We start from the raw sequence: 21,822 nt of genomic DNA on the forward strand, positions 1-21,822 counted from the left end.
ATTTTTTCTTACTTAAAAAAAAAAAAGAATCCTGGAAATGTTAATTACAAGTTTATTTACTCTTAAATTTTGCCCAAATATTACACTAAAGATGGAATATGAAGACATTATAATTCGCATAGTATCATACATGCTTTAGCACCCTCAGTTGGTTGTGAGCGTAATTTACATCTTTTTATCATTACTCCAAATAAATAAGGACGCAAACACTGAAGATAGGATTTACAGTTTTAGTTGTGCAGAAGCTTATATTAAAACTATAAAATAATGTGAAGTAAAAAAAGGCCAAAAATCTATATAAGAAGAATATACTTAAATGCTTGGGGTAAATAGCCTGTTTAACTAATTGTGTTTCATTTTTAAAATCGACAAGATTCAGTTTGGATATTTAGTAGATTTTGCCAAAACTACAACAACACTTTTCACAATAAATTAAATATACAATCGATTTCGTTAAGCAGGTGCAGAACTTTTATTATGAAATGTTTCTAAACGACGACCAGGAAGTACAAACTACGTCAATACATTGCAAGGCGTTGATTTCACGTTCACGTTGGCTTGAATTTAAAATGTTTAATAAAAAGCCACGCAGAAATTTCAGGCAAAGGAAAAATGAATCCAGTGACGAAGATGAGAATGAAACGCTCAGCGGTGGTGATGCCGGAAAGGAAACGAAGAAAGCGGATTCAAAAGCGGATTTGCCGCGAAGTAACGTTAGTCCAAAGACTCGCGAGCGTGACTCTAGTGATGCTGAGGAGCCCTCAGTCACTGCACCCCAGTCCAAAGACACAACACACCAGTCAAAGAGAAATACACTCAGCTTTCTTGACGAAAAAGACTGTGAGTATTTTATTACAACCTCTCATACGCACTAAATAGATTAGTTTTAACGAAGAAATTTGACTCTTACAGCCACCGAGGAAAGTTTTACAGTGAAGCGTTCAGTCAACAGAGAAGTTGTGTTCCAGGCTCGGAAAAAAGAAGGTTCTCCTGCACCGTTACCAGGCTCTCAGGGTGTGTCTGTTGTTTTAATAACGGCATAGTTCTGCAGATTGATCGTTATGCTCAATAACACTTCATTTGTTTCCAGTTAAGAAGAGTAAGGATGTCAGTGTGCAGTCTGACAGCGATTCTGATTCCTCGTTTGAAGACATGCCTCCTGACAGCGATGATGGAAGCTCTTCTACCGTGTCAAGTTCATCTGGTTCTTCAAAACCACAGAGAGGTTTGACTACATCAATAACCCTCTGGAATTCCTCACTTAGGGGCCACACTTGTGATATTTTGCTTCAATAATATTTAATCTTTAATATTTTGTATTTTGAGGGGATTTCATCATACTACTAAAACTATTCATTTCTATTTTACACACCATTTATTTCTGTATAAAATAAAACAAATGTTAGGAAATCCGTATTATTTTCAGTTAATACAGTTTAGCCCATTTAACGTTTTCTAATAAACTTTCCTTGTGTGTTCAAATAGCAAGTAGCACAGTTACGAAGTATAAATTTCATAACGTTCGATTTTTCAGTTTAAATAACCAAAGACCACCAGAGAGTTTAAGCAATAGTTCACTGAAGTATGTAATTTGTCATTATTTACTTACTAATACTTAAGTCTGGTTGTTAATGTCATTATTTGTTAAATAGCTGCAGTCGTCATTCCTGATGCGAGAAAGATTCATGCTGCCAAAGAGAAAAGGAGACAAGCCAGAGCCCAGCAAGATTACATTTCACTGGATTCACCCAGCACTCCTGGAAGCCTACAGGAAGAAGATCCGAGCGATGGGGAACAAGACAGTGACAATGAGCTGGACGATCATGAGCGCAAAATCGAGTTTGCACCCAAACCCAAGACTCTGAGAGAGCGAATGGCTGAGAAGATGGGTGAGAAACTTGTGCTGCTACACTACTTATGTATATTAAAACACTGAAGTAGATCTTGAGATGGAGGACATGTTCTGTTTGTTTTCTGTAGGGAGTGATAGTGATGAGAGTTTTTCTGATAGCCAGGAGGAGGAAGACCAGCATATGTGGGAAGAACAGCAAATTGGAAAAGGAGTCAAAAGACACCAAGTGAGACCCTCCACTGTGACATGAAGGCTTAATTAATCTCCTTGAGGCATTTTGGATTGTTAATAACATAACTTTAACTTGCTTTTTATTACACACTGCTTCCATAGTGTTTCAAGGATCTTTCCTTGTATTCTCAGAAGGAATGGCAGGCTCCTAGACCAGCCCGACAGAAGAAAATGGACATCCCCGAAACACTTCCACCAGTCAGTATTGATGTCATTAAGAAGAGAATCATAACAAAGTAAGATGCAGAAATGCATTTGTTTTATACTTTTAAAAAAATATAAACTACTGTTCAAAAGAGTGGGGGTTTTACCTATATCATATTATTATTTATTTTATTATTATTTTTTTTAAATAAATTGCCTTTGTTCAACAAGGATGCATTCAGTTGGTCATATTATTTTGCGTGTGTGTACTGTGTATATTGATATATATATACAGTGGGGAAAAAAAGTATTTAGTCAGCCACCAATTGTGCAAGTTCTCCCACTTAAAAAGATGAGAGAGGCCTGTAATTTTCATTATAGGTATACCTCAACTATGAGAGACAAAATGAGAAAACAAATTCCAGAAAATCACATTGTAGGATTTTTAAAGAATTAATTGGTAAATTCCTCGGTAAAATAAGTATTTGGTCACCTACAAACAAGCAAGATTTCTGGCTCTCACAGACCTGTAACTTCTTTTTTATGAGGCTCCTCTGTCCTCCACTCGTTACCTGTATTAATGGCATCTGTTTGAACTCGTTATCAGTATAAAAGACACCTGTCCACAACCTCAAACAGTCCAACTCCAAACTCCACCATGGCCAAGACCAAAGAGCTGTCAAAGGACACCAGATTGTAGACCTGCACCAGGCTGGGAAGACTGAATCTGCAATAGGTAAGTAGCTTGGTGTGAAGAAATCAACTGTGGGAGCAATTATTAGAAAATGGAAGACATACAAGACCACTGATAATCTCCTCGATCTGGGGCTCCATGCAAGATCTCACCCGTGGGGTCAAAATGATCACAAGAACTGTGAGCAAAAATCCCAGAACCACACGGGGGACCTAGTGAATGACCTGCAGAGAGCTGGGACCAAAGTAACAAAGGCTACCATCAGTAACACACTGCGCCAGGGACTCAAATCCTGCAGTGCCAGGCGTGTCCCCTGCTTAAGCCAGTACATGTCCGGCCCGTCTGAAGTTTGCTAGAGAGCATTTGGATGATCCAGAAGAGGATTGGGAGAATGTCATATGGTCAGATGAAACCAAAATAGAACTTTTGGTAAAAACTCAACTTGTCGTGTTTGGAGGAGAAAGAATGCTGAGTTGCATCCAAAGAACACCATACCTACTGTGAAGCATGGGGTGGAAACATCATGCTTTGGGGCTGTTTTTCTGCAAAGGGAACAGGACGACTGATCCGTGTAAACGAAAGAATGAATGGGGCCATGTATCGTGAGATTTTGAGTGAAAACCTCCTTCCATCAGCAAGGGCATTGAAGATGAAAGCGTGGCTGGGTCTTTCAGCATGACAATGATCCCAAACACACCGCCGGGCAACGAAGGAGTGGCTTCGTAAGAAGCATTTCAAGGTCCTGGGTGGCCTAGCCAGTCTCCAGATCTCAACCCCATCGAAAATCTTTGGAGGAGTTGAAAGTCCGTGTTGCCCAGCGACAGCCCCAAAACATTACTGCTCTAGAGGAGATCTGCATGGAGGAATGGGCCAAAATACCAGCAACAGTGTGTGAAGACTTACAGAAAACGTTTGACCTCTGTCATTGCCAACAAAGGGTATATGACAAAGTATTGAGAAGAAATTTTGTTATTGACCAAATACTTATTTTCCACAATAATTTGCAAATAAATTCTTTAAAAATCCTACAATGTGATTTTCTGGATTTTTTTTTTCTCATTTTGTCTCTCATAGTTGAGGTATACCTATGATGAAAATTACAGGCCTCTGTCATCTTTTTAAGTGGGAGAACTTGCACAATTGGTGGCTGACTAAATACTTTTTTGCCCCACTGTATATATAAATACATACACATACAGTCAGGTCCATAAATATTGGGACATCGACACAATTCTAACATTTTTGGCTCTATACACCACCACAATGGATTTCAAATGAAACGAACAAGATGTGCTTTAACTGCAGACTGTCAGCTTTAATTTGAGGGCATATACATCCAAATCAGGTGAACGGTGTAGGAATTACAACAGTTTGCATATGTGCCTCCCACTTGTTAAGGGACCAAAAGTAATGGGACAATTGGCTTCTCAGCTGTTCCATGGCCAGGTGTGTGTTATTCCCTCATTATCCCAATTACAATGAGCAGATAAAAGGTCCAGAGTTCATTTCAAGTGTGCTATTTGCATTTGGAATCTGTTGCTGTCAACTGTCAAGATGAGATCCAAAGAGCTGTCACTATCAGTGAAGCAAGCCATCATTAGGCTGAGAAAAAAAACAAACCCATCAGAGAGATAGCAAAAACATTAGGCATGGCCAAAACAACTGTTTGGAACGTTCTTAAAAAGAAGGAACGCACCGGTGAGCTCAGCAACACCAAAAGACCCGGAAGACCGCAGAAAACAACTGTGGTGGATGCCTGAAGAATTCTTTCCCTGGTGAAGAAAACACCCTTCACAACAGTTGGCCAGATCAAGAACACTCTCCAGGAGGTAGGTGTATGTGTGTTAAAGTCAACAATCAAGAGAAGACTTCACCAGAGTAAATACAGAGGGTTCACCACAAGATGTAAACCACTGGTGAGCCTCAAAAATAGGAAGGCCAGATTAGAGTTTGCCAAACGACATCTAAAAAAGCCTTCACAGTTCTGGAACAACATCCTATGGACAGATCAACTTGTACCAGAGTGATGGGAAGAGAAGAGTATGGAGAAGGAAAGGAACTGCTCATGATCCTAAGCATACCACCTCATCAGTGAAGCATGGTGGTGGTAGTGTCATGGCGTGGGCATGTATGGCTGCCAATGGAACTGGTTCTCTTGTATTGATGATGTGACTGCTGACAAAAGCAGCAGGATGAATTCTGAAGTGTTTCGGGCAATATTATCTGCTCATATTCAGCCAAATGCTTCAGAACTCATTGGACGGCGCTTCACAGTGCAGATGGACAATGACCCAAAGCATACTGCAAAAGCAACCAAAGAGTTTTTGAAGGGAAAGAAGTGGACTGTTATGCAATGGCCAAGTCAATCACATGACCTGAATCCGATTGAGCATGCATTTCACTTGCTGAAGACAAAACTGAAGGGAAAATACCCCAGAAACAAGCAGGAACTGAAGACGGTTGCAGTAGAGGCCTGGCAGAGCATCACCAGGGATGAAACCCAGCGTCTGGCGATGTCTATTCGTTCCAGACTTCAGGCTGTAATTGACTGCAAAGGATTTGCAACCAAGTATTAAAAAGTGAAAGTTTGATTTATGATTATTATTCTGTCCCATTACTTTTGGTCCCTTAACAAGTGGGAGGCACATATGTCTGTGCGTATTCAGGTTTAATTCCCCACCTGAATAGAAAAACGGGTGCGCACACACACACACACACACACACACACACACACAGAGAGAGAGTGGTGGTCAAAATTATTAGAACACTAGTATCTTCTCCAGCTAAAAAAAAATGGTTTTATGTCAGTTATTTCTATCTTTTGCTGTAGTGTGTTAGTAGGAAATATCAGTTTTCATTTCCAAACATTCAGTTTGCTATTAATTGTAATAATCCAGTGAGATTTTTGTTTGCACAAGGAGTCTGACAACAGCCAGAGATCTGATCTGATCATCATCCAGTCTGTCTGGAAACACATGAAGAAACAGAACAAACTGAGACAGACTAAATCCAGAAGAACTCTGGCAACGTCTCCAAGATGCTTCAAGAAACCTGCCTGCAAAGCTATAGTACTGTTAAAATTTTCAGGCACTTGTGTAAAAATGCTGTAAAATGAGGATGCTGTCAAAAATAATGTTATAAATAGATTTTCTTTATCTATTTACTTCTATTAACTAAGTTACCGTATTGTCCCGAATATAAGACGACCCTGATTATAAGACGACCCCCCTTTTTCCAGATGTACCTGTTGGAAAAAGGCTTTTTGAAAACCAAATCTTTTTTTTTTTTCTCTCTCTGTAAAACACATTTATTCTTAAATTATTTTCATATTGCATATTTTTCCAATTCTCATTTTTGTTTTGAAAGTATGGTAAATACTGGTAAAATGTACCAACAATGACATTGGAAAATTTTGATATACCATTGAAATAACAGGTAGCCCATCTGAATTATATAACAATTAGGCTATCCAACTCATAGTAGATTACCAAAATGTTATTATCAGTAGACGTGAAATCTTATTGTAGTCTTCAAATCTGGGTACTGTCTTATGTTTTAAAATCACTTACAGAGGAAGTTTGGTCCCATCAGGCTAACATACAGTCATGATCATGCTGCTGTAAGCTTTTCTTTTTCATTTGTTTTCATTCGCGATCTTTACAACACACATTACATTACATATTTCATGGCACACTCGTTTTATGCGTTTTTGGCGCCACCTATTGTTGTGGGTGTATTATTGACATGTCAAAGTCTAGACCCTGAATATAAGACGAACGCGTTTTTTTCAGATGTATTTCCAAGGAAAAAACATCGTCTTATATTCGGGTCAATACGGTAAATCAATATTTGGTGTGACCATCCTTTGCGTATAAAGCAGCTTTTGCCCTCGGTGCACTTGCTCATAGTTTTTCAGGGAGCTTTGCAGGAAGGTTTCTTGAAGCATTTTGGAGACTTTGCCACAGTTCTTCTGGATTTAGTCTGCCTCCGTTTGTTCATGTGATTCAAACAGACTGGATGATGATCAGATCAGATCTCTGGCTGTTGTCAGACTCCTTGTGCAAACAAAAATCTCACTGGATTACTACATTAATGGCAAACTGAATGTTTGGAAATGTAAACTGATATTTCCTACCGACACACTACAGCAAAGATAGAAATAACTGACTTAAAACCATTTTTAGCTGGTGAAAATACTAGTGTATATATATTATACATAAATATAAATATATACAGTATTACATATATTTTTTATATATACATTTAAACGAATAAAAAAATTGTTTTGCTCCAGATTAGATTCACTGAGAGGGGTGCACAGGGCGCGGGAGGCGGAGCTAAGGAGGATGCAACTGGATATGGAAATGGCCAAGAACTCATTGGAGAGCCTCGAAAACCATGCCACAGATGAGCAGCTGCGGTTCTACCGTACCATGAATATATTCTCACGAAACCTACTGGAATGCCTGTCTGAGAAGGTTAATCTTTGCTAAATTAACCATGTAGGTAATTTAATATAACTATATACAGTTTATATAATATTGGTGGTACACTTTATTTTTCAGATGGCTTTAATAAACTCTGTTGAGCTGGACATGCACAGTCTCTATATTGACCAGGCAGAGGCACTCATGAGTCAGAGAACAGAAGCACTACAGGAGGAGTCCTCACGGATTCAGAAGTTAACCTGTAAGATTACAACTGACTACTGCTTTGTAGTATGTAATATTTTGTAGAGGACGCTTTACGTCTTATGCCCACTTATGTGATTATAAAGATCATATATTCCATTTATCACAGGACTGAATGCACATTCATTCATATAATATTGTGTATTGTGGCTGTCTCGTAGATAACACTGATTCACACAGCAATGGTGACACAAGCGGAGGCTCTAACCCAACTTGGCAGAGGTGAGATGAATTATTATGTTTGCACTTTCACCATTACTGACTGTTATTGCTGTAAATACTGCATACACTAACCCTGACATTATGAAACTCTATAGATTACAGCCTTTGGAGGCTTTCTGAGATGCTCATAATCTGTAAATTACAGCTGTCAAAATCACTTATCATCAGTTGTTCAATTCCCTATGTGTTTTCATGTCCTAGCTTGTCTGAAGAAGACATTGGGTGTGTGCCGTGTGACTGGGAACCTACGACTGAGCAGCAGGCAGAGCTACAAAGTAAAAGAGGTGTGAGAGGCTTCATGGAAGCACAAATATGACCCTGGACCACAAAACCAGTCTTAAGTGTCAATTTTTCGAAATTGAGATTTATACATCATATGAAGGCTGAATAAATAAGATTTCCATTGATGTATGGTTTGTTAGGATAGGACAATATTTGGCTGAGATGCAACTATTTAAAAATCTGGAATCTGAGGGTGCAAAAAAATCAAAATATTGAGAAAATTGCCTTTAAAGTTGTCCAAATTAAGTTCTTCGCAATGCATATTACTAATCAAAAATGACGTTTTTGATATATTTACGGTAAGATATTTTAAGACTGGTCCAGGGTCACAAATAAGATTATTTTTAAACAGTGTCATCAGAGTCTAGAAATACTTTTAAAATACAAAGACCACATCCATACTTGCATTTAGAGTCCATATCAAATATGTCACTGCATCTATAACTTGGATTCAATTTCAGATGATCTACTGAAAAAGGCACAGGAAGTGTTTGCAGATGTTCAAACAGACTTCTGGGATGTGAAGAAAATCCTCTCAAGATTTGATGAGTGGCGTGTCTCCTTTCAGGACTCTTACAGTAATGCCTACATTGGCCTATGCCTCCCAAAACTCCTGGCACCCCTGATCCGACACCAGCTTATTGGCTGGAATCCTCTTCAGGTGATCTATGGCTTCTCTACAGTGTTTGGTATCAGAATTCATTTTAGGGAATTCTGAGAAGATTCATGGCAATTTTGCTGTTCTGTCAGATCTGTGTTTGGATCTGAAACCCCTTGTTTTAGAGTTTTGGCTTTTTTAGATTTCCATCAAGATCTGTGGATCAGTATAAACTCAGGATTTGACAGTAATTAATTATTAAAACAATGGGATTATTAAATATGCTTAATGTCAAAATATTATAAATATTCCATCTTTACAGCTTAAACACATCACATATCACAGGTCTACTGGGTACTTTTAGGTATTGCAGCACTGTGCATTGCTAACACTAAAAGCAGTGTCACAATATACCATGGTATTAATGATAACCGTGATATTTAAGTAAATATTGTATTCATACTATACACAATACATATACTATACCGTCATTAATTACTCACCCTCATGTTGTTCCAAACCTGCAAGACCTTCATTTATCTTTGGAACACAAATTAAGATGATTTTAATGAAATCCAAGAGCTTTCTGACCTTGCATGGACAGCAATGGAACTACAATGTTCATTGCCTAGAAAGGTAGTAAGGCCATTGTTAAAACAGTCCATGTGACATCAATGGTTCCTTTACTGTCTATGCGTATCAGAAAGCTTTTGGGTTTCATCAAAACTATCTTAATTTGTTTTCCGAAGATAAATGAAGGTCTTACATGTTTGGAGCGACATGAGGGTTAGTAATTAATAACAGAATTTTCATTTTTGGGTGAATTATACCTTTTAATGATTGCTACTATATACTGTATATTTTTTCCTGTAGGCAGATGAAGACTTTGAGGCATTGCCGTGGTATTCTGCTGTTGAGAGGTTCTGTCACGGTCAGGGTTATGAGGAATCAGAGAACATGGATAAGACGACGCTGCCTACCATAATTGAGAAGACAATCCTCTCTAAAGTTCAAGGTGACTATGGCATTCGCACATAACTACATTAACAGCTTTATAACACCCATCAGCCCGCTGCATTTTACATTGAATTTGGCAACCGAATGTTTCAGAGAATCATTTAATATCACGCTTTTGGTTTTAATGAACTATTAAGCATATCAGAATGTCTTGTTCTGGCTGTTTGATTGCTGTCATTGCAGCATTCGTTTAGAAGTGCAGAATGAAATCCAGAGCTAATTACCTTATTAAAATGTAGCTTGTTTTTGGCAGGTTTCGTGGAGCTGGTGTGGGATCCTCGGTCTGCGCAGCAGTCTCAAACCCTCACGACACTGTGCAAGAGAATACGGGATGATTATTCTGTATTTGTTGGTGAACAAAGCAAACCTGTCAAGGTATTGTCTTTTGATGTATTAAAACTTGTAACTTAATGGATGTAATGTCAGTAAATATAATCAGCTTGTGATTTCCTCCTGCAGGCCTTTGTAGAAGCCATTATTCAGAGGTTAAGGAGTGCAGTAGACAATGACGTCTTTGTCCCGCTGTACCCAAAAAAGTAAGTGTTGTTTTTAATATTTTGATTTAACATTTCAAAAACTCTTTGTGTGCTTTGCTGGATAATTATTGCATTCAGATGTTTGTGTGTGATTGTCAAGTTGTTGTAATGAGTTAATCAAGACATTGTGCTTTTTGGTAAGGTTTTTAGAGGATAAACGGTCCCCACAGTTCCAGTTTCAGAGCAAACAGTTTTGGTCAGCAGTGAAGGTTTGACATTTCACTTCTGGTCATGTTGTGACTGTTAAAGGAACACTCCACTTTTTTTGGAAATAGGCTCATTCTCCAACTCCCCCAGAGTTAATAAGTTGAGTTTTACCGTTTTGAATCCATTCAGCCGATCTCGGGTCTGGCGATAGCACTTTTAGCATAACAGCATAGATCATTGAATCCTATTAGACCAGTAGCATCGCGTTCAAAAATGACCAAAGAGTTTCGATAGTTTTCCTATTTAAAACTTGACTCTTCTGTAGTTATATCGTGTACTAAGACCGGCGGAAAATGAAAAGTTGCGATTTTCTAGTCCGATTTTGCTAGGAACTATACTCTCATTCTGGCGTAATAATCAAGGAACTTTGCTGCGTAACATGGCGCAGCAGGCGCAGTGATGCAGCGCCTGAAAGTAGTCCCCAGCCAGGTACCTGGTTATAATATAGCTGGGGACTACTTTCAGGCGCTGCGTAATATCACTGCGCCTGCTGCGGCCATGTTACGGCAGCAAAGTTCCTTGATTATTACGCCGGACTGGGAGTATAGTTCCTAATCATATCGGACTAGAAAATCGCAACTTTTCATTTTCCGCCGGTCTTAGTACACGATATAACTACAGAAGAGTCAAGTTTTAAATAGGAAAACTATCGAAACTCTTTGGTCATTTTTGAACGCGATGCTACTGGTCTAATAGGATTCAATGATCTATGCTAAGCTATGCTAAAAGTGCTATCGCCAGACCCGGAGATCGGCTGAATGGATTCAAAAACGGTAAAACTCAACTTATTAACTCTGGGGGAGTTGGAGAATGAGCCTATTTCCAAAAAAAGTGGAGTGTTCCTTTAACATGCCCTTGCTGTTTCCTTATATATTTCAAAAGTTTGGGGTCAGTAAGTTTTTTTTAAAGAAATTAATACTTCAATTCAGCAAAGATTAATTACAAGTATTGAATGCTGCTGAAAATTCAGCTTTAAAAACTCTTATTTTAAAAAATAAATGCAGCCTTGGTGGGCATAAGACTTCTTTTAAAACCATATGCAAGAGTTTTTTCAAAAACATAAATCCTTTTGACCCCAAAATTTGTGACGGCAATATACAGTATGTTCATGAAATCAAATCAATGTTTAGGGTAAAATGTTTCTTATGTTTGAATGCTGATTGTTATATGAAATCTTTGTGTTTTTCAGTTGCTTGGTAACATGGCATTATGGGATGGTTTGATTCCTGAACATATCCTTAAAGAGTTGATGCTGGAGAAACTTCTCGGCCGTTACTTGATGATAACTCTTCTTAATGAATCTGATCCAAAAAACACCATCCAGAAATGCAAAAAGGTGCCTGTGCTTACGATATCAATCTAATCTCATGGTTACTGTTTTTGTTCTTTAGGTTGTTCATTGTAAAGGTAGTTCATTATAAAACTAACTTTAATTCTTCTGAAAAGATTGCAGATTGTTTTCCAGAATTATGGTTTATTGATGTGAACACTGGATCGTCACAACCTCAGCTGCAGAACTTCAGCAGACATCTTCTTCAGACTGCTCATGCCTTATTTAAGGACAACAACGACGCCAGCAGCACTCGGTAATGTACAACAGTGAACCTCAGACTAATGTACAATTATACAGCAGTCCTTTCACAATATTTATGCTATTAAATAATGATTCAAAAGAATTTGTAAGAAAAGGAGTCAAATTACTTATTTTGTATAATAGTTCTAATACTTTTTTTTATTTTTTCCCCAGGGCACTTTTATCTGATGTACTGTTTGTCCTGAAGAACATGAAGGCACATGACAGTATTAGGACTATAACAGAAAAATATCATTGCGAGGATCTCTTACAAACTCTCCAGTAGCAGCCATTTTGTGTTGGCAGCATGTTTTTGTATGTTTTTAAGGTGCTAAGTCACTTTGACATATGTATGTATAGTGAATAAAATGTTTTATTTTGGTCCACATGGTTTTCATTTTCCTTTACCTTGGTCAGAACTGTCATTTATTCCTGTCAGAATAAATGAAATATTTTACTATTCCACAATGCAAGTTATTTTTATGAAATGATATATGGTTCTCATTGTACCTATTTATGCATGCCACATATATTATGGTCTGACATCTCTGGAACGTAAGTCCCAAAAGAGCTGTTTCGTGGATTTGGAATAATTGTCTTGGATCAAATATTACTGGCTTACACCAAGACTTACCATTCATGAACGGGTGATTCTTTTCTTTTTTTTAGTAGAATTCCTGTTGTGAAGTAACTCAGCCTTCCAAGAAAATACTCTCGCAGATGTTTGAAACTGAGAAGCTATCCTGCCATCAGTATAACTGATGTTCATCAGCTGGAGAAAAAAAAAAGTTCTTAAAGTGATTCCAGCGATATTGTTTCTCTGTGCCTTTATCGTTATAGCTGTAGTGTTATTAGGAACGCTTTTTTACAACTATATCGTTATTGACCTTGGTGTGAACGAGCCTCTAAAGGGCAACTCCACTCTTTACACCCTCGTGCCTCCCATATGCACAGTATGTACTGTATATAGTATAGTATACTATTTTTGTTTCAGATGAACACAGACAGATTTTTAGAAAAAATAATCCATCTCTCTGCCTATCTCTGAGTTTGAGACCAATGCCTAATGCAAGTGCATGGTACTTCCATAAGATAATGCTTCCCAAAACTACACAAAGTGAAAAACTTTTTTCAAAAAATTTAATTTAACCGTAATATGCTTCACCCAATTTGAAGCCAGAAATTTCAATAATGAATGCTATAACTGAAGCTGTAACGCATGTATTTGACGCGCAAAAACAAACATCACAGGTTCTCACGTCAAGCATGCATGTTTGTACTTCCGTTTACCATATTTGCCAAAAATGCAGTGGAAGAGAATAAAATACTTTTAATGCAATTTTATGCATTTTCACTTTGCAGTGAGAAGATGAATCAAGAATCTGTTCCGTTTTTATTTTTGCTAGGTTACTTCTACATTTTAAATTAAACAAATTTTAAATTCAAATAAATGCTGTTCTTTTAAACTTTCTATTCATCAAAAATATCAAGCAGCACAACTGCTTATCAACACTAATAATAAATAACATAAGAGACTTCTTTTAAAACATAAAAAATTACTGTAGATACAAGATAGTCCTTTGAGCCAGAATAGAGACTTGGGGATGGGCTTTATTCTGCACAGCCTAGCAACCACATAGCATGCTAAAACACACACACACAAAACACCTTAGCAAACAGACAGCAACACTGGCATTTATGCAATGAGATTTGCACGGGCAAGCATCACGCATCCAGAATATATACAAGTCTGGTTATTATTTTATGGGTCTTTTTATTTCTCAGTAGAGACTCAATAAATAGGTTTATTGTTTTGTTGTGGCTTGTTTTCCTCCTGTGCATGCTTTGGTTTATGAGGATGACATCATTACCGCTAAACCAAACAATGACTTTTTATGGAATGGATCCTCAGAGACAACTTGCATATCCAGAATGCATGTCTAATAAATAGGCCAGTCCAACCAGATATTTACATGATAAGAACATATTTACTTCTTGAATATGTGGCGATAGAGATCCTCAGCATTTGACACCAAACTCTGAACATTTCAGCCTTGGAGTTGCACTATAGTCACTGACTGACCTGTGCAGACGTGAATATCTCACTGTGAGAACGCTAGATCTCTCACCTCTCAACAAGTCCGTCACTGCACTGTGAGGTTTGTTTCACTCTGGATATTTCTCTTTGATTCTACTATGGTGAGATATTTCATGAAATGATTCCATAACTGTCATAATGCCAACCAGAAGGCTCTTGAGAAACTGTATGCAACAGCCCAGTGGAATATTGCTCCACTCCAAAGATAATCTTGTTCATGCTGTGCAATATTGACCTTTATTTCCTTTGACCCTTGAAGTGGGGCTTTGCAATCTTAACAATCAGATGAAAAACTAGCAGGAAAGATCTGCTAAATGGGGAATGAATAAAGCAAGTAGGGTTCAAAGGTCCTCATTGAAAACTGGGATTTAAAATATCATTTAACCCTGGAAATGGTACACCCAAACCAAGCATTCAGGATCAACGTAAGATGCTCTTTGTAACATTTTTGAATCATGCTGGATAACATGATCATCAGATGTTGCTGTGATGGATGTGAGACTGTGAAACAGGAAGCGGAATTGGTGTGTAACAAAAGGCTAACCACATTTATCTTGCATTTAACAGTCGGTTGACAGTAGACTCTGTTCAAAATGATCAGTCATGTGATATATCACATGAGTTTCCAAAGTTTTGAAGTGCTGAATCAGATCTGATACAGCAGAATCAATATGATCGGGAGTTCCTGATCAGCTGTGCTGTAAAGTGTTTCGTCATGCTGAAAGAGGTTCTGCTAAATGATACATCACATGACAGATGAGATCTCAATTGTTTTATAAAGATACACAGGGGTTCTGTTTGTTGTCTTCTCCCATAATTTTGTCAGTTACTGTTCTGGAGTTCATCCGATGGTCTCAGAGCTTAATATAGCCTATTCTCAGATGTCAAATATGCATCAAGGAACTGCAACTCCACATTTCAAATGTAGCTTTTTGGTCACATTTGTAAAAACTTGTGTCATCTACAGGCTATGTTATAAGATTGGATGAGGGGGGGGATAAGTTGAAGTTACTTATTTTATTTTGTTGTAAGAAATTAACACGTTTATTCAGCAAGGATGTGTTAAATTGACATTTATGATGTTACAAAAGATTTGCCATTTCTATTCATCAAAGAATCCTGAAATGCATCACAGTTTTCACTAAAATATTAAGCAGCACAACTGAATTTCAATATTGTGTCTAAAGCAGCAAATCAGCATATTAAAATGGTTTCTGAAGGATCACGTGACACTGGTGATTGGAGTAACGATGCTGAAAGTTAAGCTTTGTTGTTGCAGGAATAAATTACGTTTTAAATTATATTCATATAGAAAAAGTTAAATTATAATAATATTTCACAATATTACTATTTTTAATGTATAGTTAATCAAATAAATGCAGCATTGGTGAACTTCTTTGGAGGAAATTCATGAAGACGGGAAAGAAAACTGCTCTCATTAAGAAGTTTCATTGCATCTAAAGTTTGTGCATAGTGAACTAACCTAAAATGTCCCTGACTTGAACCTTCTTACCCCAAAGATCTTTTCTCTGAAGTTTAGGTTTGCAGTTCAAAAGCTCTGATCCAGGATTTGCAATGGCATGAACGTTAGATGCCAACTCTGGACTGTAAATGTACACTTAGCGATCAAATGGTCTAAAAACCTCATGAAAAGTAGATCTAGAGCAAAGGCTAGGATTTGGCATCCATTCTCAAACTGAATTAGGTGTTTGTATTAGGATCCAAGTACTTATTTTCTACTAGACGGGGTCACATAAAACTACAATTATTTTCCTTTTGTCTTCCTTCCCTCAGGCAGAAGCATTTGATCCTTGTTGTGTCTCTTTTGATTCATTCATGTCTTTTTGGTTACACAAAATACTTACAGAGGTTATCCCAGGGGTAGAGTTTGATGGGGATTCAAATTTTCCGGTCTCGGTCAGGAGGGGGTGGTAATCCTTCCTAATGACTTAAACAGACACAGAGTTCAACTTCTGTGAAAACAAAGGCTGAACATTTTAATGGGAGTTGCTGAATACATATATTTCGCCTCATCCTGAACTTTTGCTTTCCCTATCGGATTTCTCCATCTTATATGAGTCACAAGGTAGAATTATATCATCAGCCCTATTTCTACCGTTACGTCGTACAGAGAGAGCCTTTTGCGTCAGTTCTGAAGATGACTCAGAAAGAATCCAAAGAGCATGTTAAAAGCAAACGAGACATTTAAAGGGATAGTTCAATCAAAAATGAACATTCTGTCATTATTTACTTATACCTCAAGTACTGGTATGGATTTCTTTCTTCTGTTGAACACAAAAAACGTAATTTGAAGAATGTTGATAACCAAACAATTGGCAGTAGCCATTGACATCCATGATATTCTTTTGTTTAACAGAAGAAAGAAACTCAAACATGTTTGGAACATCTTAAGGGAGTTTTTTGGGGGGGGTGAACTATCCCTTTAAGAGTAAAATGAATTCAAACATATATACTTATATTTTGCATTTTTATAAAAAATTTGAATTGAAACATTTACTATGTTCCAAAGAGCATCTCAACCCTTCTTTGTTTTCAATTTTTCAAATCCTTAATGTTCTGTTTACTACCAGGTTTAAACTGAATCCCAGCTCTTCAATGTGACTCTTGAGCCCCACTGTACTATTCACTGAGGTAATATTTGTCTCCTAGCTTCACAGAGTCCATATTTTTGTGTCATGCGAAAAGGATGTGATTAATTGTGTGTCTCCTGGCAAGGCTGTTAGACGGGAGAGAGTTAAGGGCACTCAGGTCTAATGCACTCTGACTGTACTGTCAACTCTATGCTAACACACGCTATCTGGAGGCAACCAGAGCAGGACTCCAAATGTCAAGCACTGTTAAAGTAACTCCACGTTTAGTGCTGCAGCCATGCCCTGAATCCTAATCTCTTTGTTTATTTGATTGCTTTTATATATACATTTTGGAACAAGTAAATGATGCTCAGCTATATCTTATATATGTTGTGTATATTATATGTTTCAATTTAGTGTAAATGTACACATTTTAATAATTCATTTATTCAGTGGTCTCAAAGGCAATATTATTTTTTCTTGTGTATTTCTAAAAGTGAGAGTTTTTAAAGATGTTCAGCTAATGTAATATTAAAAGCATCACCGAGACATTTCATGAGAAAGCAGACATAGCCAGCAGGAAAAGTAGGAAATAGGGCATATAAATGCTTGGGTGGGCATTGTTCAGGCAGCCTGTCAAGAGACCAGAATAGCTTCATCTCTAAGCACTTTGTTGGCAGCATCTTTCCCCCCACAAGATGCACATTTTTATTTTGTAATTAATAAAAATAATAATAATGTGAAACACAATAAGCTCCCATTGGTTAGCGTTAGTTATTGCATTATCTAACTTCAACTAACAATGAACAATACATTTGTTACAGTATACAGCGCTGCTTGAAAGTTTGTGAACCCTTTAGAATTTTCTATATTTCTGGATAAATATGACCCAAAACATCATCAGATTTTCATACAAGTCCTGAAAGTAGACAAAGAGAACCGAATCTCTTGCAAAAGTATGTGAATCTTTGCTTTCAGTATCTGGTGTGACCCCCTTTTGCTGCAGTAACTGAAGCTAAAGTTTCTTGTAAATGCTGATCAGTCCTGCACAATATCATGTAGGAGTTTTAGCCTATTCTTTAGTGCAGAACCACTTAAACTCTGTGATGTTGGTGGGTTTCCTCCTATGAACTGCTTGCTTAGGTCCTTTCACAACATTTTAATTGGATTAAGGTCTGGACTCTGACTCAGCTATTACAAAACATTAACTTTGTTCTTCTTTAACCATTCTTTGGTAGAATGACTTGAGTGCTTGGGATTGTTGTCTTGCTGCATGACCCACGTTCTCGAGACTCTGTTCTTAAACAGATGTCCTGACGTTTTCCTTTAGAACTTGCTGCTATAATTCAGAATTCATTGTTCCATCAGTGACGGCAGGCTGTCCTGGCCAAGATGCAGCAAAACAGGCCCAAGCCATGATACTACCACCACGTTTCACAGATGGGATAAGAATCTTAAGCTGGAATGTAGTGTGTTCTTTCCTCCAAACATAATAGCTTCTCATTTAAACCAATAAGTTCTATTTTGGTTTCATCCTTCCATTAAATCTTTCTCCAGTAGTCCTCAGCCTTGTCCACATGATCTTTAGAAAGCAATTTTCTTTTTGGAGAACAGTGGCTTTCTTCTTGCAACTCTGCCATGCACACCATGGTTGCTCAGTGTTCTCCTGATGGTGGGCTCATGAACATTAACATTAGCCAATGTGAGAAAGGCTTTTAGTTACATAGAAGTTACCCTGGGAACTTTTGCAACCTCGCAGACTATTACACGTTTTGCTTTGAAGTGATCTTTGTTGGTACCAGTGGTCTTGAATTTCCTCCATTTGTACACAATCTGTCTGCCTGTGGATTTGTGGAGTCCAAACTCTTTAGAGATGGTTTTGTAACCTTTTTTAGCCTGATGAGCAACATCAACTCTTTTTCCGAGGTCCTCAGTAATCTCCTTTGTTCATGACATGATTCACTTCCACAAACATGATCAGACTTTTATAGATCCCTGTTCTTTGAATAAAACAGGTCACGTACTGACATTTGTTAGTCATTGCACTGACTGAAAACACCTCTGCACAGATGGACTCTAATTTCACCTTTAAATGAACTGCTAATCCAAGAGATTTTAAGAATTTTTTAAGTTTTGTTACTTTTAGAAATCTAGAATATATGTGACCCTGGACCACAAAACCATAAGGGTCATAAGGGTCAAAAAAATAAAAATTGGAATTGAGATTTAAACATCATAAATAAGCTTTCCATTGATATATAGTTAGTTAGGATATGACCATATTTGGCTGAGATACAACTATTTGAAAATCTGGAATCCGAGGGTGCAAAAAAAATCGAAATATTGAGAAAATCCCCCTTAAATTTGTCCAAATGAAGTTCTTAGCAATGAATATTACTAATCAAAAATTAAATTTTGATATATTTACGGTAGGAAATTTACAAAATATCTTCATGAAACATGATCTTTACGTTATATCCTGGTTTTGTGGTCCAGGGTCACATGTAATCCAGCATATATTATGGATACAGAATTCTATATCACACACAAAATATTTTTTAAATGCTGACACATTCCAAAGTTTTATTAGTCTGTATGGACGGTGTCCCATTTTCTAGTACAGTAAAACAACTGTGAGGATTTATGTATTAACTGAACTGAAAATATGTCCTTGTGGCTGCTAACTATCCTCTCCACCCTAATAAATCTTACTTTTCTTTAGCATCACAGAAGGCAAACTGCAGATAGGTCAACCTCAAATGTATTTTCTGTATGTAGCTAAGCTTAAGATGAAAGATTAAAATGTTACACTCTTAAATTGAACTGAACACTGATGAAAGTCCTTCTAATTGTGGATGCACTGTGTTAATGTATTTAATACAGTTTCAAATCATGAATTTTCCAGTGCTGACCCATCAGAAGCTGTGTCAAATGCAAGCACACCCAATCAGCCCTGGTTTGTTGACTCTGGGCAGCAGGGCATTAATGGCCAGCACATGGGGCCTGGGCCATGGGGCAGCTGAATGACTGATGCTGAATTGTGCTGCTTCAGCAGACCCTTAGGCCCGTTGTTTCAGCAGGAACACAACAGGGCGATGGGATGTAGTTAAGGATGTGTTTTATGCTTATATCCATTGGAAAGTTCATTTTGAATCACAAAGCTGGTAAGTCTTAATGTATCAGTGTTTTCCTGGTTTAGACCCTAAAGGCATTTTCACATAGTTTACTTTTTTTTTGTGTGTGTATATTTTAACTTTGTGTGCATCGTCAATATGGTTTCTACTGTAGATTTAATCTTTAGCCCGGCGAAGATTTCCTCGTTATTTTTTCCCGGAGATGCTCCAGCGTTACGTAAAGCTTTTGAACAATCACTCTAATCAAATCATCTCCATGAGTGAGTTTGGACTTCAGTAGCTCTGCAATCTGCTACATAATGTGCCTTCAGAATCTGTGGATCTCATCTGGCAGAGCACGGCTCTGTCTCTCTGCTTTTATTCGCTCACGTGGTCTCATGTGCTGTTGGTGAACTATTAACATGCCCATTAAATGCTTAATTACCTTCCCTGGGAAAAGAGGTTTTCTCAATCATGACGGCCCCATTAAGTTTAACTGGTTAGTGGCAGTGTTTTTTTAACCTGTTGAGAATTGAAAATAAAAGACGGGCAAGACAACAATGTATACAGAGCTCATTGTTTTCCATTGTTTGTTTATAACTGGTTATCTCTACTTGGATAGCTTTATTACCAGCTATTAACTAGTCTAGTTTATCAATAGACATTTCACTTGAGACATGACAACACTCGGCTACTCTTTGATCATGCGCTCTCATGCAATATTGTAACTACACTTTGTTGTGCAAATCTGACACACTTTTTAGTCACTTTCCTTATTTCAACATTGATTCAGATCACATTTCAGACTCTGTTCGTTAGTGATTATAACCATAGTTCTTTCCTGTCACATTTATAATTGTATAAACCGACTTTGATCATTTCATGGATGGTGGTGGTGGAGTTGTTAGAAGATCAGGCTGAGCGATCAAAAGCTCAGGTCTCAATCACAGACAGACAGCTATAGTGGTTCCTATCAGATTAGAGGAAGATGGTCACATTGGGAGGGGGAGACAGGTCAAAGACTATCTAAAGCTTTTATGGTCTATAAAAGCAACAATCTCAGCTTATTGAGTGTGCTCAAAGGTCATGGGAATGCTCATTGTTTATACAGACAAACGTGGATTAACAAACTTTTTTTTGTTAAAAACAGACAAGACAAAAGCATTTGGAAATGTAAGCCACGTTTTAATTTAATTTCATTGCATTTAACAACATTTCAAGTGGCATCTGCACTCTCAGAAATAAAGGTACAAAAGCTGTCACTGGGGCAGTACCTATTCAAAAGGTACACTTTTGTACCTATTAGGTTCAAATATGTACACTTTAAGTACTAATATGTACCTTTAAGGTACCAAAATGGACCCTTTAGGTACAAACATGTACCTTTTGAAAAGGTACCGCCCCAGTGACAGCTCTTGTACCTTTATTTCTGAGAGTGTGTAAACAAATTATGCTAGACTTTTTCTTAGAACTAACTTCACTTTTTAGTGATTTTTTTTTTTTTTTTTTTGGTCCTAAAGTCACATTTAGTAAACATGACAATGACAAATTCAAAAGTTTAGGGTCAGTAAAATGTTTTGAAACTGCCATACATTTTTTCGGATTCTTTTATTAAGAGAAAGTTCAAAAGAACAGCATGTATTTGAAACAGAAAAAACTTAAACATTATAAATGTCTGAGAAATTGAATTCAACATTGTTAAATAAGTGTCTTAATTCTTATTTAAAAAATAAATAAATAATTTTTTTAATGGTATTCCGTTTCCTTCAAGTTCACACAGATGTCCTACAGGCAACCACAGATGTAGTTTGTCACATGAACTATGAACATGATTCACTAACATTTCATAACTAGAAAGTGTCAGAATACTTAGTATATCTGTTGTTTTGTTATTAAAACCTATAGCAAACTCTCTTTGAAAGTGCATTTGTGCTGTTCTTTCAAATAAAAACCACTTGATATGATATTTTGAT

General features: G+C 37.3%; 1 protein-coding gene across 2 annotated transcripts; it reads left to right on the top strand.

The window, feature by feature from the left end:
* The first annotated feature begins 512 nt into the window (after positions 1–512).
* gcfc2 (GC-rich sequence DNA-binding factor 2) lies at positions 513–12,433 on the top strand. 2 transcript variants are annotated; one of them, XM_058750451.1, is made up of 18 exons: positions 513–840; positions 913–1,014; positions 1,091–1,225; positions 1,653–1,889; positions 1,981–2,078; positions 2,186–2,319; positions 7,216–7,399; positions 7,487–7,610; positions 7,774–7,834; positions 8,036–8,118; positions 8,578–8,777; positions 9,588–9,729; positions 9,985–10,106; positions 10,191–10,267; positions 10,410–10,476; positions 11,664–11,810; positions 11,921–12,060; positions 12,222–12,433. In XM_058750451.1, exons 1-18 carry the CDS (start codon positions 570–572, stop codon positions 12,331–12,333), a joined length of 2,436 nt encoding a protein of 811 aa, XP_058606434.1. In that variant the 5' UTR covers positions 513–569; the 3' UTR covers positions 12,334–12,433. The 2 variants fall into 2 exon arrangements, with proteins under 2 accessions (XP_058606434.1, XP_058606435.1); XM_058750452.1 differs by having other exon boundaries at positions 2,216–2,319.
* The last annotated feature ends 9,389 nt before the right edge of the window (positions 12,434–21,822 follow it).

Source organism: Onychostoma macrolepis, chromosome 17 (genome assembly GCF_012432095.1).
Source record: "Onychostoma macrolepis isolate SWU-2019 chromosome 17, ASM1243209v1, whole genome shotgun sequence".
NCBI lineage: Eukaryota > Metazoa > Chordata > Actinopteri > Cypriniformes > Cyprinidae > Onychostoma > Onychostoma macrolepis.

Excerpts from the sequence above, each read along its gene's own strand:
- gcfc2 (XM_058750451.1), top strand. The coding sequence starts at position 570 with ATGTTTAATAAAAAGCCACGCAGAAATTTCAGGCAAAGGAAAAATGAA. Across the intron at positions 841-912 it reads CTTTCTTGACGAAAAAGACT|CCACCGAGGAAAGTTTTACA; the intron begins GTGAGTATTTTA and ends TGACTCTTACAG. Across the intron at positions 1,015-1,090 it reads ACCGTTACCAGGCTCTCAGG|TTAAGAAGAGTAAGGATGTC; the intron begins GTGTGTCTGTTG and ends ATTTGTTTCCAG.